The sequence below is a fragment of the Hyaloscypha bicolor genome, assembly GCF_002865645.1.
Source record: "Hyaloscypha bicolor E unplaced genomic scaffold K444scaffold_117, whole genome shotgun sequence".
NCBI classification, from domain to species: domain Eukaryota; kingdom Fungi; phylum Ascomycota; class Leotiomycetes; order Helotiales; family Hyaloscyphaceae; genus Hyaloscypha; species Hyaloscypha bicolor.
Genome location: NW_020194619.1, coordinates 2300489 through 2314463, shown reverse-complemented (window position 1 = coordinate 2314463; position 13975 = coordinate 2300489). Strand labels below are relative to the sequence as shown.

The 13975-nt window shown below is 46.1% G+C and overlaps 5 protein-coding genes across 5 annotated transcripts; 4 read left to right on the top strand and 1 right to left on the bottom strand.

Moving 5' to 3' along the window:
* Positions 1-2757: 2757 nt before the first annotated feature.
* K444DRAFT_665739 (cytochrome P450) lies at positions 2758-5093 on the top strand. Its single transcript, XM_024887105.1, has 9 exons — positions 2758-3217; positions 3275-3361; positions 3418-3521; positions 3571-3746; positions 3803-3961; positions 4010-4092; positions 4150-4487; positions 4536-4637; positions 4697-5093. The coding sequence occupies exons 1-9, from the start codon at positions 2814-2816 to the stop codon at positions 4885-4887; spliced, it is 1644 nt and encodes a 547-aa protein (XP_024734275.1). The 5' UTR covers positions 2758-2813; the 3' UTR covers positions 4888-5093.
* A 582-nt stretch (positions 5094-5675) lies between these two features.
* Positions 5676-6950, top strand: K444DRAFT_566415 (heme-dependent catalase). Its single transcript, XM_024877129.1, has 2 exons — positions 5676-6008; positions 6061-6950. The coding sequence occupies exons 1-2, from the start codon at positions 5912-5914 to the stop codon at positions 6879-6881; spliced, it is 918 nt and encodes a 305-aa protein (XP_024734274.1). The 5' UTR covers positions 5676-5911; the 3' UTR covers positions 6882-6950.
* A 746-nt stretch (positions 6951-7696) lies between these two features.
* Positions 7697-8395, top strand: K444DRAFT_632475 (GroES-like protein; the record flags this gene model as incomplete). Its single annotated transcript, XM_024883481.1, has 2 exons — positions 7697-8261; positions 8319-8395. 2 exons carry the CDS (start codon positions 7697-7699, stop codon positions 8393-8395), a joined length of 642 nt encoding a protein of 213 aa, XP_024734273.1.
* A 706-nt stretch (positions 8396-9101) lies between these two features.
* K444DRAFT_615826 (uncharacterized protein) lies at positions 9102-9909 on the top strand. Its single transcript, XM_024880804.1, has 3 exons — positions 9102-9222; positions 9276-9377; positions 9448-9909. Exons 1-3 carry the CDS (start codon positions 9149-9151, stop codon positions 9665-9667), a joined length of 396 nt encoding a protein of 131 aa, XP_024734272.1. The 5' UTR covers positions 9102-9148; the 3' UTR covers positions 9668-9909.
* Positions 9910-10268: 359 nt separating this feature from the next.
* On the bottom strand, positions 10269-12474 carry K444DRAFT_654339 (Lipoxygenase; the record flags this gene model as incomplete). The annotated part of the gene is made up of 2 exons (XM_024885939.1): positions 10269-12060; positions 12281-12474. The coding sequence occupies 2 exons, from the start codon at positions 12472-12474 to the stop codon at positions 10269-10271; spliced, it is 1986 nt and encodes a 661-aa protein (XP_024734271.1).
* Positions 12475-13975: the final 1501 nt, after the last annotated feature.

Below are 13975 nucleotides of genomic sequence, written 5' to 3'. Positions count from 1 at the left end.
AATAATTAAGGTATTAAGATTATATTATAGCTTTAATATAAGGTCATAAATTAGTTTATATTTTATATTTTATTAAAGAACTTTATATTATAAATTATTATAGTAATTAATTACTTATATGTCTCTTGTTTAAAATTTTATTATAATTATATGCATTTAATGTTCTTATAATTCTCTTTATATTTATTAGCTTAAATATACAATAAAATATAAATTAAGCTACTTTAATACACTTTAATCAAGATCCCAGACTCTCTATTTCAATTGATAGGCCGGCTGCCATCTCTACTGCGTCACAACCTTCGAAGTTTCGTTCTCGCCCCAGGATCGAGTCCTAGCCAGAACGCCGCAAACTGCAACCAGAACACCTACGTCGATTTCTCGTTCAACGGGGATTTCAACGCAGAAAATGCAGTCAGTTCAGGCATTCGCAACCTCGTGCGTGGGCCAAATCATTGACAACGCGCGGTGGATAGCTGCTTGGTAAACGGATAGATTTTCGGTTTCGGAACCTTCACGAATTTGTCAAATAGCATTAGTAATGTATATTTTCAAAGCATAGGGAGTGGTAGAATGGAGAAGTGAAGGGTTGGTAGCGAGATGTCGGATGGTGAATATCCTGGCAGGGCTGGCGGTTGACAGTCTCAAAGTCGCAAGAGCTCCAATATGGGAGTCAAGGCATTTGAAGAATGATACCAGCGAAACATATTGTTGATTGCTTCCGAGAGTCGGAATTGGATGTCTTGTTGATGCAGCAGGTACCAGTCGAAATGAATCCAAGACGCTGAGATCTGAACTAAGTGTGCGGCCTCCCGAGTCTTGACGAGTCTGCTGTTGAATGCAATCGAACAATTCATAATGTCTTCTCCAGCGCATGGCTGCGACGTATTGCAAATCCTCCAGCGTAACCTCGCTTTCGCCATTTTCCTAAGTGTGGATATGGAGGGACCTTATTCTTACACTTGTTGACGAGGTTAAATGTGGAGACGTCAAGCCGCCGTGTCGTGACTGACTCGTTGTGACTGACTCGTCGTGAGTGATATGCCTCAGTCTTCAGCTGGGCATTGAAAAGATGATTGCGGGGCATAGATAGACGACAGATCTGATACAGCACCATCGATTATTGTTTAGGTCCAAAGAATGGTCACAAGCTTTGTCTCCATTGCTCACATTTTCAGCTCCTAGCCAAGAGCTAAGGTTCAGAATCTATTCTACAAGAGGCATAGGATACTATATCTGTGTCGGTAGTATGTATCACGTGAATCGAGCTAACATTCACCATAAAAAAGCCGCTTCTATATATGGTAAATGTATTTTCACCATAGTCGTGAAGTAAGCTAAAGTGATAGAAGATATCAAGGTTCAGCTACATAAAACATTTCTTGGAAAATGATATTCCATTGTATAGAAGGAAGGTTTACAGGGAGCCTATCCCCGCACTACCCCGAGCTGAATGGGATCATCTTCAAACCAAGAATCGTGGGTGTCCTGCTGTGGGGTAGGGATGGCATATGTTAGGATTTGGGAAGACCAAGTTATACGAAGATCACGGCATAAAGTATCGGGAATACAGGGCATTATTTTATGAAGGCCACTAAATGCCCTGTAAGGTCTTACTTTAATCTCCTTGTAGCTAGTCCTAGTCCCCTGTAAGCCCCTATAAGCTTACTAAAAGTGCCCTGAAGGCTTAATATGGGCTTATGCAGCTTGATAGGTACTGAAAGCCCCCAAACGCCCATAAATATAGGCGAGTCCACTAATTAGTAGCGAGTAAAGGGGGGATAATTAACCCTAATGTACACCTCTCTATACCCTTTGTTCTGAATTCTAATGAAGATTATAAAGATACTTTGGCTAGGAAACTCACCTGATCTCAATGCAATTGAGAAAGCCTGGTTTTGGATGAAAAAGGAGACTACCAAGCGGGGACCTACTAGTAATAGAAAGAAGCTGAGAGTGAGGTGGGAGAAATGCTGGGAAGACCTTCCCCAGAGCAAGATTCAAGAGTGGATTGCAGCAATTCCTGATTATGTAAAGGAGATAAGGGGGGAATAAGTATAAAGAAGGTAGGAACAAGGGCTAAGAGGAAGTGATTATATATTAGATAGTTATTTTTATAAGATAGAATCGAACTGATCAAAAAATAATCGAAATCGGAGGTTTAGAGAGGTAAGCACATTTCAGGGGACCCTTACAGGGCTTACAGGGAACTAGGACTAGCTACAGGGAGATTAAAGTAAGACCTTACAGGGCATTTAGTGGCCTTCATAAAATAATGCCCTGTATTCCCGATACTTTATGCCGTGATCTTCGTATAATAAATGATACTATTTATAGGTATTCTTCCCAAATAGGCTAGAACCTACTCTGAACTAATATAATTACTGCAATTGCTGTCACGTGCGGACAGAATTTCGCACAATTATCTAAACTTGTCTTAATATCAATTAAGTATCTCTGTTTTCTCCCTGTTTTTCCCGTTTTTTGCACTAATGTTGCATAAATACCATGGATTCTGAATAAATATGACGCATTTATTATTGGCCCAGACCAATAATTTATGTAAGCGCTAGACCAATATTATTTACATAAATTAAATAAATTCGGCCATCCCTACTGTGGGGTGTGGTAAAGTCCATACGTGGTCCAATCCCCGCGATGCTTCCCGTCAACCGAGGATATGGCGTCTTCCGTAACACACAAGCCAATCCTTTACGTCTTCTTATTACCTCATCTGAGACCTAATCTGAAGTCATTCAAACATCCTCCCTTCTGTTTCTCAATTCTCAAACCGACTCACGACTGTCAGGAGCATGGCAACTTTGAAGCTAGAGGTGGTCGCGCTCGTCGGAACAGCGCTGGGAATTGCATCCCATCTGGGATACTTCATCCACGGAGAACATCATATGCAAGCCACACGGATTGCAGCATTCTTCTTCATTGCGCCTCTACTTTTGTTTATCTTAACCCTGAGAGACATAGATGGCAACTCGTACATTGAAGCTGGCAAAATCACGGCAGTCGGAACGGCCTCCTATTTCACGGCTTTGAGTACCAGCATCCTGATCTATCGGGCTTTCTTCCACCCACTTCGGAGATTCCCAGGACCCTTCAGTGCGAAGCTAAGCAAGATTACACATGTCCTACGAATTGCCAAGGATTCTAAGAACTATCTCCTCAATGAACAAATGTTTTACAAGTATGGAGAGTTCGTGAGGTAAGCACATACCTTTCTGACAGCTTTAGATTGATTCTGATGTACCTGGATGAATAGGACTGGCCCCAACGAATTGATAACCAATTCCCCTGAGGCAGTCTCCGTGGTTTTAGGCATTTCTTCTAAGTGCACAAAGGCTCCTTGGTGAGCATATATACACTTTCCGACCTCAATCCTGTCTCTAAACCTGAGTGCCCAAGGTATGAGTGCGTGAGTTATCCGAACACATCGCTGCATCTCACTCGCAGTCGACTCGAGCATGACAAGAGACGAAAGATTTGGGATCGCGGCTTCAGTGCCAAAGGTGGGTCGACCTGCCTTCTCGTTCTTCCTTCACTTACCTAGATATTCAGCGTTGAGGGCATACGAACACCGTGTAACAGGATTCACGGACGACCTTATATCGCAACTGAATTCCCACTCTGGCGAGCCTGTGAATGCATCTCGATGGATGAATTATTACGCTTTCGACATGATGGGAGATATGGCTTTTGGAAAGTCTTTTGACATGCTCAAGACGGGAGAGAAGGTTTTTCTTTTCTTTCGAAGCCCACAGGCGAGATTCCAGCTGCTGACATTCATTAGCATGATACGATCGAGCTTTTACAGGAAGGGATGGCTCCTCTGGGTGTCATAACACCTATTCCATGGATACTTATTCTTTTCCAAGATATACCTGGACTTAGTGCCGGCCCGAAGAAATTCCTCAAGTATCTCTTAGAACAAGTTGCTGCTCGGAAACAGGTCAGTTGCATTTTGCTTCAATAGACCAAACTTTAACAGGGCTTGCAGCGCACCCCCGACTCTCCGGATCTGTTCAGCTGGTTGATCGATGCCGAAAAGCAATCCAACGACCCGATTCACAAAGACCCCAGGTAATCCAATCCAACTTGACCTTCTTAAAACAAAACCACTAACTACAAGTCACATAGATGGCTAAATGGCGACTGTGGATTGATCGTCGTCGCTGGCAGCGACACCACAACAGCAACTCTCACTCACATCTTTTATCACCTCGCACGTTCGGGAGAAGTGTTCTCCAAACTTCGTAAAGAGCTGGATTCATTCTATAAACCTGGCTCCGAATCAGAGTTCCGAGATCTCCAAGAGGCAACTTATCTCAACGGAGTCATTAATGAAGCTCTTCGTATCCATCCCCCGGTTCCTGGTGGGGTGTTGCGAGTGACTCCACCAGAAGGAATCACGATTGGAACAACTTTCATCCCTGGAAATGTTACGATCTCGACACCAGCTTATTCTTTGGGAAGACGTAAGTTTCTGGTAATTTTTCCAAAGAAAACGTTTTAATGAACGGTAGTCGAGTCTTGCTACGAAAATCCTTCCGAATTTATACCCGAGCGCTGGGGGGAGAAACCGGAAATGGTTCGCGATAAAGGCGTTTTTGTGCCATTTTCAGTCGGTGAGTACCGTGCTTTGACTGCTCTAGCGTATTCGGAAGATTGAAGTTGACATCCCCAGGTCCGTATTCATGTGTAGGAAAGCAGTTGGCTCTTATGGAACTCCGCAACGTCATTGCACGCATTGTGACTGAGTTTGATGTCAAATTCGCACCGGGGGAGGATGGAACGGCACTGCTGGAGAAGTCAACGGATACCTTTACGATTGCGTTGGCTCCTTTGATGTTGGTGTTTACCAAGAGGGAGGTCTGAGACCTTGTTCTTTTCAATCGATCTTGCACCATGTAGTTGGAGGCTCGCTAAGTGTGGGGTTGAAAAAAGGGGGTGGGGTAATTTAGGCGAGGCTATGAAGTGATCTTCCCAACGTCCCCGAAATCTTCCATCCAACCTCGACAATACCCTCTAGGCTTCGAATTTTCCACCGAACTCATAGCCATGTTCTCATGTTCGTTTCCCATGAAGCTTGCATATTATTGTTGAATCATTGGGCAAATCCCAGCTCTGGAAACGGACCAAGAGGTCTGTGTGTTTTCCAGATTGGGATACCCAGGGCGTCCAATCGTTTGAAATTAGCGTAAGTTGCCTCGGTCCAATTCGAAATGTAATGCTGGCGGGATGGATGCCAGGTGTACGTGGCGAAAGCAGACCATTTATCAATCAACCAATCAATGGCTACGACGGGCGCTAAAATAACTGTTTCAGGCAAAGAAGATTAGTAATTAAGTTTGGCTGGCTGTCAAAACTCGGCTCGATTGCGAATATCGAGCATCTTCGTTTCTGGATTGGCTAGGCTGGCGGAGGCTGCAGCCGCATTGCCAGCATCTGCATGTATTGCGTTACCTGCTAACGCAGGTTTCCTTAGTAAAGCTTTGCATGTTATTGGTTCTGATTCGATTGAGATAAGAAGAGGCACAATCGAACTACCTTGCTTGGTGTGCTGGTTTGGACCCCTCTTGGTTTCATGCATGCAGGCTTATTAATGCTGGCTCAGGTAGGTACATGCGGTGTCAGATCTGTCCATTCAGCGCATTCCTGCTCCCCAAATATTAATCATTGTATGGCCATACAGAGTGTTCTAATTCAGCCTCCACGGAAACCCCGCGTCAAAGTATTTGTATTTCATGAGGAATGTGCCCCTCATGTCCCTCCTGCTTTTGTGACCTGCAGACGACATCGAGCTTTAAAATACAGCTTGTCAGCTCCATTCCCACGACCAAAAAAACCTGCGATTGTCCAAAACAAAAGAATTTACTCCTGCTGTTCATAGATTGCCAATATGCCGTTCCCAACCGACGAAAAGCTTATGACGACGGCGAAGGATTTGGTAGCACAACTTCAGAGCATTTTTGGCTCGCATCCAGGGTTCCGACCAGGTCAGTTGACCTCATTCAAGTTGAAGAATTCTGGCTGACAATCTCACGATAGCCCATGCCAAGGGCATTACCACAAAGGGAACGTTCACTCCTTCAGAAGAGGCAAAGAAGCTCTCCACTGCGCCTCACTTCAATAGCCCCTCCACCCCTGTCTGGGTCCGATTCTCGAACTCCACCGGGATTCCCAACATCCCAGACTTTGACGAAAATGCTAACCCGCGCGGCTTCGGCATTCGGTTCCACCTTGGTGACCGTAAGCACACCGACATCGTCACCCATTCCACACCATTCTTCCCTATGAGAACCGGTGAAGGGTTTCTCTCATTCCTGCAAAGCCTGGCCGCGGGTACAATTGGGGACTTTTTAGGCGCCAACCCCAGCGCTCTGGCATTCGTTCAGGCCCCGAAACCCGCCCCAGTCAGCTATGGCACAGAAGAATACTTCGGAGTGAATGCCTTCAAGCTCATCGACTCAGCTGGCAAAGCCACCTTCATCCGCTACCACATTGTTCCAGATGCAGGTGTCAAAACCCTTGATGCCGAGGAAGTGAAGAAAGAGGATCCCAATTACCTGTCAATAGAGCTGGAAAAGCGTCTCGCAGAGGGTCCAATTGGGTTCAAGATTGAGGCGCAAGTGGCTGCGGAAGGCGATGTTACGGATGATGCAACCGTTCATTGGCCTGCGGACCGTCCTGTGGTGACGCTGGGGACTATCAAGTTAGATTCCTTATTGGAGAACAACGAGAAGGAGCAGAAATATTTCATTCTTGATCCAGTTCCGCGTGTGCAGGGAGTTGAGCCGTCCGATGATCCGCTTATCGAGATGAGAGCTGGTCTTTACTTGTGGAGTGGGAAGCAAAGACGTGCAGCATGATAGCTTCGCAGTCAAGCCTCTGGGTCTGCTTTATTCAAGGAAGCAAATTGATTCAACCTTTGCACCCCCTGTGCCGTTCTTCGTGTGAGTTTTCGAGTTATTGACCTACGCTGGTGAGAAGCACTACTTGGATTGAAACTACGCAACCTTGGGGGAGTGCCCGGCATCATTTGTGCGAGCTCACCTCGTTGCGAGGTACAAGCACGACAACCGAACAATATATCTCCATTAATAGGTCGCTAAGGTTGAAGTGATGCCAAGAAGAGAGAGAGCCAGGTACTCGCAGCACCACCTTCTGATCCTGAGTCATACCGGCGTCCAACATTATATTGAGATTGTCATCTCACTACCCTCAAAAGTGATGGTGATACAAAAGTGGGACAAGGTGGTCCATCTGGAGTGGCTGATGCTGACCACTCAGCGATGTTGCCTGGATTTCTGACGTGATCCCATTGGAAAGAGTTCTCCACATAATCCTCTTTGCACATTTTCTCATTCGATGATTAGACCTCGAGGTGAAGACCAGGGGAATTAAGCGAGTGCGAGAGAAGTTGCTGCTCTTTCATGAAACTTTAGAGGCATCACGAAAGGCTGAGTTCTGCTTACAGCCTTGTCCTCAGAACGGGTCGGCAGCTGTTCATACCACTGAGCTCTCTTAACGGTAGCAAGCTCTTCTTGGACGTTCAGAAAGTATATATACTGAGTTCGTTGCACTTTTATTTTTATCCTGATATTCCAATCTACCTCCTTATTTTCTTCAAGTTTAGACAAAGTATTTCATATCAAACTTTTTGCGCTCTTTCAATCATATATAAATGGTTGAACTCAAGAAGGGCAAGATGATGGCCGTTCGATGGGAAGGAACCCCTTTTTCTGTGAGCGTAAAGGAAGTCGACATTCCAAAAATCATCGATCCCCTAGACGCAATCGTACGAATTACCAGCGCCGCAATCTGCGGATCTAAACTTCACACATACCGCGGTCGCTTGCCCACCAAGCATCCAATGACATTCGGGCACGAGAACATGGGCATCATTGAAGAGGTCGGGGAGAAGGTCACCACGTTGAAGAAAGGGGACCGTGTGCTCATTGGCGCCGGTATTGGGAAAATTACGGACTTTGGAGAGATTGGCCAAGGACTTCCTGGAGAACCGACTTCTTACGGGATTGGCGAATATGAACCAGGAGCACTTGTGCTTGATGGAGGGCAGGCTCAGTTTATGCGTGTCCCGTTTGCAAACGCGAATCTTCTCATCCTCCCACCTGGCAATAAGCGCGAGTTGGATTACCTCCTTCCGGCGGATATCCGGCCCACGGCTTGGTATGCATTGGAATGTGCAGGCCAGGTCCCGGGAGATACCATAGTTGTTTTTGGAGCTGGTGCGTTGGTATTCCAAGGGGTACCGTTCATTCATTGCATTGCTAACTTGTTCGCAGGTCCGGTCGGCTTGCTCTGCGCGTATTCGGCAATTCTTCTTGAAAATTGTGTGGTGGATTTATTTCAAGTTGGTTAGTTCAATCCGTCCCATCCCGTGCTGCCGCCCCATCTGTTCCCTCCTTTCAAGTCAAATTCCCGATGTCCAAACCTATCTCGAACAAACCTCTAAAAATGGGCGGCACAAATTGGCTCTCCAGACCTTTGAATTTGTAACGAAAACTTGATTTTTACTAACCAAGATAGTGAAAGCGACCATAGGAGCCCCCCCTCTTTTAGGCGAATTATAACACGTGATCGTTTGGGCAACATTCGCCGCCTTCTTCAGAATTATTGCCAGAACATTTGTGTACATAACACTTAACACACCAAGTCTCTTCTTTCCGCCAAGTTTTCTGGTGAAGTACGTTAGTATCCACGTGATGGTGGTCTCAGCCACAAACGAGCGGGGCAGTGACGTCAGCCCGAGATCTTATCCCTTGAACGTCACGAGGTCGCAATCCTTCCAAATCCCTGCAGCACGATTATTTACCCCATAATCCAAGATACGATCGACCAGTAGGCACGTCTTCCGTTTCTAGTTAATAATTCCACATGTTTTTGGGAGCTGAAATACAGCTCCGAGCCATAAATCAGCTACATGAGCCCAGCATTGGCATTGGGGCAGTGAGCTGATTTGGAAGCTTGGCATGGCGCACAGCTTGCTTAGTGTAATCGGGACATCGGGACATCGTACAAGTAGCCCTCTGTCTCCACCCCCTCGTTCAACTCTTCTACTTTCTTCTATTGCCCATCCTGTTTCTTGCAACTTTCTCCGCAAGGCAACTTCAAGATGTATCTCATCCCCAGAGACACAGCTGCACTCGCAGAATTCGCCAAGAGGCAGATATATTACGGATCCCGCTGGTCCGGCTCCCCCTCATTCAGATTGATGACGCGATGAAGTTGACAACCAACAGCAATTACTACGGCAACTGCCGCTCCTCCTGGTACCGCTGGGGACGATGGGTGCTGGCCGGGATCCTGATCTTCATTGGACTTATCATCCTTGCCTTTATTTTGTATGCTCCCCTCTTCCTCATCCAACCCATCGCATAATCTTGAAGAGTATGGCTGACGGCTAGATGCTAGATTTTGTGGCTCCCGTCGTCGTCGCAGAAATAGACACGCAGTGCCCATGACAAGCCAAGCTCCCCTAGGAGGATTTAATTCGGGATATGGAAATGAACAACAGTACGGTGCTCCTCTCGGTCCACCGCCGCAGTATGGTAGCAATACGGGTGCAGATTATGATGGGTATTATGGACAGCAGAGTGGAGTGGCGCAGCCACAGAATGCATACAAGCCATAAGGAGTATCGGCGTATGGAAATTGGGGACAGGAACAGGATGGAAGGGGAAATGGATGGGATGTATATATGGGCTTGGGTAATGGGAGACCACAGAAATTCAGATATGGAATAATGTGTAAGATGCAATGCTATGTACTTTTTAACTCCTAAGATAATGATGTATGAAAGTATGAAAGTATGAAAGTATTAAACATTCTCATGAGACAGTTTTAGCTGTAATACTGCTCAAGATTATAAAAACGACTTGAATAAAGACATAAACAATAAGATCGCAATTGAACTATCACACACAATCATGTTAGAAGTTTATACTATCTATTCTAGATGATAGGGCACTAATAAAGTATAGTATTTACTTTGGGATAGACATAGAAATGAAACACCAAGTTCAATCACGCCAATCATGTGAGGACAGGGTTTCGGGCATGCATGTTGTATGGGGCATAGCGAGGGAGTTTAGACCCAATACAGTTGGAACTCCTTGTCACTGAAATTTTGTGTTATGAAGAAACGGATTATGACAAGAACTGGTACCGGAAATATGACACTCCAACTAACTGAAACCAATCTCCCCTTTCCCCCAAAATGAAACTTCAACACCCTAGAGCAATATCGAAACTGCAGTAGCATCAGGGTCCATCACATTATATGGAACCAACTGATCATCCATCTCAGCCTTGTTTCTCTGGAATTCAGCTTTCAGGCTCATTAAGTCGTTCACTAGCTGTTTACCGGCATCATAGAGGGGATCTCCCGGTGTGTTTTCGGCCAAGTTTTGTAGACTTACCGCGTAGTTCAGCAAGGTTTGCTTTTGGTCTACTTGGTAGCTAAGGAGATATGGCAGATGCGAAGCCATAAGCCAAACCCGTGGGTGTTTTACCGGCAAGGCTTGAACCAGGTCCTCTTCAGTGTATGCATTTAGTCTCTCAATGGTCTGAGGGAGAGGAGTGCAAAGGCAAGAAGGTTTGTTGGGGACGAAAGCTTGGTAGTAGTCTTGGAGGTAATTGACAGCGGTGTGCTGAGGAGAGGCGATGTGGATGCACATCACTACCATGTCAATGACCTCTTCGATGGTGTTGATTTGTGGGAATTTGTCCATAGCGCCACCAAGTGGAATTCGCATTTCGTTGCAGAAGTTTTGGAGGTCTTGGTCTCTTTCAACATCTGCGTTGGTAGTGTAGTGTCTTGCGATGACAGACGAGACGAAAACGCACAGCTTCTGCCAGAGCGCCGACATGTTCCTGCCATAGGCATAGTTGTGAAACTTCTTAGAGCCCAACTCAGACTCAGGAAACCCCCGAGTTTGGAGATCGTTGGGAATGTAGCGAGCCTTCCAATCAAACTTGTTATATGCATCTTTGATGAATGCATACGTTTGACTGCTAGTCATGCCGTTGATATTTACAAAGAAGCTTGGAATGAGGGCAGAACGAGCAGCAGCATTGAGTGGAAGTGTTTTCAACCAGTGAGGAGCCAGGAGGCGATATACGATGTGGTCAATAGGAAGTGTTCGATGGGTGGCCACAATGACTGCCTCTTCCACTAGATGGGTCTCCGTGAGGTGCACAGTGAGTTCGTGGAGGTTCCAGTCAGATACTTGCACACACATCTTCGCATAGCGCCAAGACCAGTCCGTTCCTTCCACGTGGGATGAATCTGAAGGCTGCAACCTCTGGTTGAAAGCCACGACGGACTTCTCCATAGTTCCTCTGTAGTCGAGGACAATGGCTAATGGGTGGAGTCTGCCGTCAGGGTTCAAGTGAAAGAGGCAAACCGAAGCGCACGCAAAACGAGTTCCGTCATCAGAGCAGAGAATATCCTCAGGTTTTGCTTCGACTGCATCGCGGAAGAAGCTGTAGTCTTGCAGGTACAGTGAATCGGAATTCACAGCATCGAGCAGATCCAAAAGTGCTTGCTTTTGCTGGTCTCTGGCCTGCGTCTTGAACCTCTCAACCCAGTCTGGCGACGCTTTGGTAATCGTGGTTGGATTCGGGCCAGTGAACTGCTGTTGCGCAAATACAGCATCAGTGTACCAGTCAGTACGGTCGCCAATGTTCGCTTCCGTCCCAATATTCACGTCTGCAAGACGGATCTGTTGGTTGCGAGCTTCCATGCCTGCCATGGTCGTTGCAATCGGATTATCATTAATGAACTCCAGTATTTTGTCCGGGATCATTTGAAAGAGCAAGACACCAGTACCAAGAAGTCGCATGAAATTGAAGATTTCAAGGAAGCTGATCGCGCTTTCTGCCGTGGTGGGAACTAGAGCGAGGTGTGGTGGATAATTGTCGCTTCCTGGCACCTGAAACGTGAACAACTTCTTCTTTTCTTCGAACTTCAATGGCTGTGGAACTGTTGAAGCGAAGTTGGTCAGGTCGAAGTATGAGGCAAATCTATAATTTGGTTAGTTAGTCAACCACATTTTGAATAGATTTCGAGGTATCTGGGGCGGGGGTCAAACGCCAATATTGGCTCCATGTACCACCAAGACTTTTGCTCTTGCGTACACTACATCTAGACTTTGTCGACTCCTTAGATACAGCACGAGCGCCAAGAGCTCTGGGATTTGAAATGTGCTTCCAACAGTCTCGAAAATTGAGAAAAAAGACCTACCTCTGTTGAATACGATGGTACATTTCCGTAGCTGCTTTCTTCGACCCATGGTACGTCCCTTTAGCCAAGGGAGCTGGTGAAGGGACTGGAATGTTGTTCTCATCGTCGCTCTTGGATAAATCCTGAGGGTAGATGTTGTTCTTGGCGATTTCGGATGCAAATACACCCTTGTCCCATTCCTCAAATTGAACCATGTTGGATGCGAAAGGATTCTTCTCTGAGCTACCGTGGAAGAGGTTTGGCAGTATCTTGCGGAGAAGAAAGATACATCCGCGTTTCTAGAATAAAGAGGAAACGCCCTAAACATGGCAGACCTTCATTATCTATGTGTCAACACCCATCCACCCAGACAACTAAAAAGCCACATTTCTCGAATCGTTCGATGTGGCGGACTTGAGGTTGTCTGTGGCACCTCAGACTCAGCTGAACACTTTGCCTCCTCCATTAATGGATTTACTATGATAACATGAGACATTTTCTGAGGAGACAGTGTCGTCTCCATCTTAAAGTAAATAAGTTCCCAATAAAATGTTTAAACCCAAGTTGGTGAGAGAAGCTTAAATCTGTTGCATGCCCTCAATAGTTCTTCAGGACTGAGACTTAGGGGTTGCGTGGTGGATGCGGATTTTAGATGTGGCAACAATGGTCAGCAGGGCAGCAACACAATGTTGCACAACATAAAGGCTGAGGGCTGAAGCAAGCCCGATTCAGAGGGTAGTGCAGGACATCCTCCAGTGGCTTAACAAGAAATCACACGATATCTGCCTAAACTCACTCCCATGATGGCTTTTCTCTTGGCTGCATTGAAGCACCGAGTGCAAGGTCCAATTGAAGAAAAGTGTTACCCACCCCACCAAGCGAACGAGATATTCTGGTTTACTAGTCAATTGTCTCATTAATCAGTAAGATGTCTTATTGATCAACTAGACGCTGTTTACTGCTAAGATGGTTCATTTATCATTGAGACGAAATGGTCTTCAGATCGTGAAACAGTGAGGTGTGACAGCGCACCAGGCCTGTGCTTATGGTGGGCAGCACCCCGCCTTCCTCCCGTTAACTCGCTACGAATATTGCGGCATAAAGTAATGCGACTACAGGGCACATAATGTCTCAGCTACCAATCACACGCTGTAATCAGTGAAACTAGCCTGTAACGCCACCACCGCTAAAGTGCCCTGGAAGCACCTGTAGCTTAGTGGGTCCGTACCTAAATTATGCTACCTGCCCCTGTAAAAGCGAGGTTTATTAAGCCATAGGCTTAGGCCCTGTAAGGGGTTTCAGGGATTGAAAGACAATTCTAGGGTATACCCCTGCAAGTATAGGGGCTTGATCGCTAAAGGGCCCTATAAGACCTCTAAGTTCCAGCGTCTGAGCGCTATAGTCACTGGGCCAACAGCGTGGCGCTATAGCCACAGCCACTACGGAGGTAAATTACAGCTGGTATGTTTTAGTCCCTGTTTTTTGCAGGGGTCGGCAGCTCTTCCTAGCAATGCCACCACAACAATTAAAAATTTCTGAGAAACATGTATCCATACATTTACCTAGTCTTAAGAATCATATACGTGTTTTTATAATTATTTTTCGTCCAAAACTACAAGAGTTGTGTGGTGTTGAAGTTGCACCCCCCCTGTCGACAGGGGCCAAAACATACCAGCTGTACATCGTACAGGGCACATACGCTGAAGTCGCATGACT

What these genes read in the sequence shown, in the direction of transcription:
- K444DRAFT_566415 (XM_024877129.1), top strand. Translation starts at nt 5,912, where the DNA reads ATGCCGTTCCCAACCGACGAAAAGCTTATGACGACGGCGAAGGATTTG. An exon ending in GCATCCAGGGTTCCGACCAG is followed by an intron (nt 6,009 to 6,060) that starts GTCAGTTGACCT and finishes ATCTCACGATAG; the next exon opens with CCCATGCCAAGGGCATTACC.
- K444DRAFT_615826 (XM_024880804.1), top strand. Translation starts at nt 9,149, where the DNA reads ATGTATCTCATCCCCAGAGACACAGCTGCACTCGCAGAATTCGCCAAG. An exon ending in ATATATTACGGATCCCGCTG is followed by an intron (nt 9,223 to 9,275) that starts GTCCGGCTCCCC and finishes GACAACCAACAG; the next exon opens with CAATTACTACGGCAACTGCC. An exon ending in ATCATCCTTGCCTTTATTTT is followed by an intron (nt 9,378 to 9,447) that starts GTATGCTCCCCT and finishes GCTAGATGCTAG; the next exon opens with ATTTTGTGGCTCCCGTCGTC.
- K444DRAFT_665739 (XM_024887105.1), top strand. Translation starts at nt 2,814, where the DNA reads ATGGCAACTTTGAAGCTAGAGGTGGTCGCGCTCGTCGGAACAGCGCTG. An exon ending in AAGTATGGAGAGTTCGTGAG is followed by an intron (nt 3,218 to 3,274) that starts GTAAGCACATAC and finishes CTGGATGAATAG; the next exon opens with GACTGGCCCCAACGAATTGA. An exon ending in TTTTGTGCCATTTTCAGTCG is followed by an intron (nt 4,638 to 4,696) that starts GTGAGTACCGTG and finishes TGACATCCCCAG; the next exon opens with GTCCGTATTCATGTGTAGGA.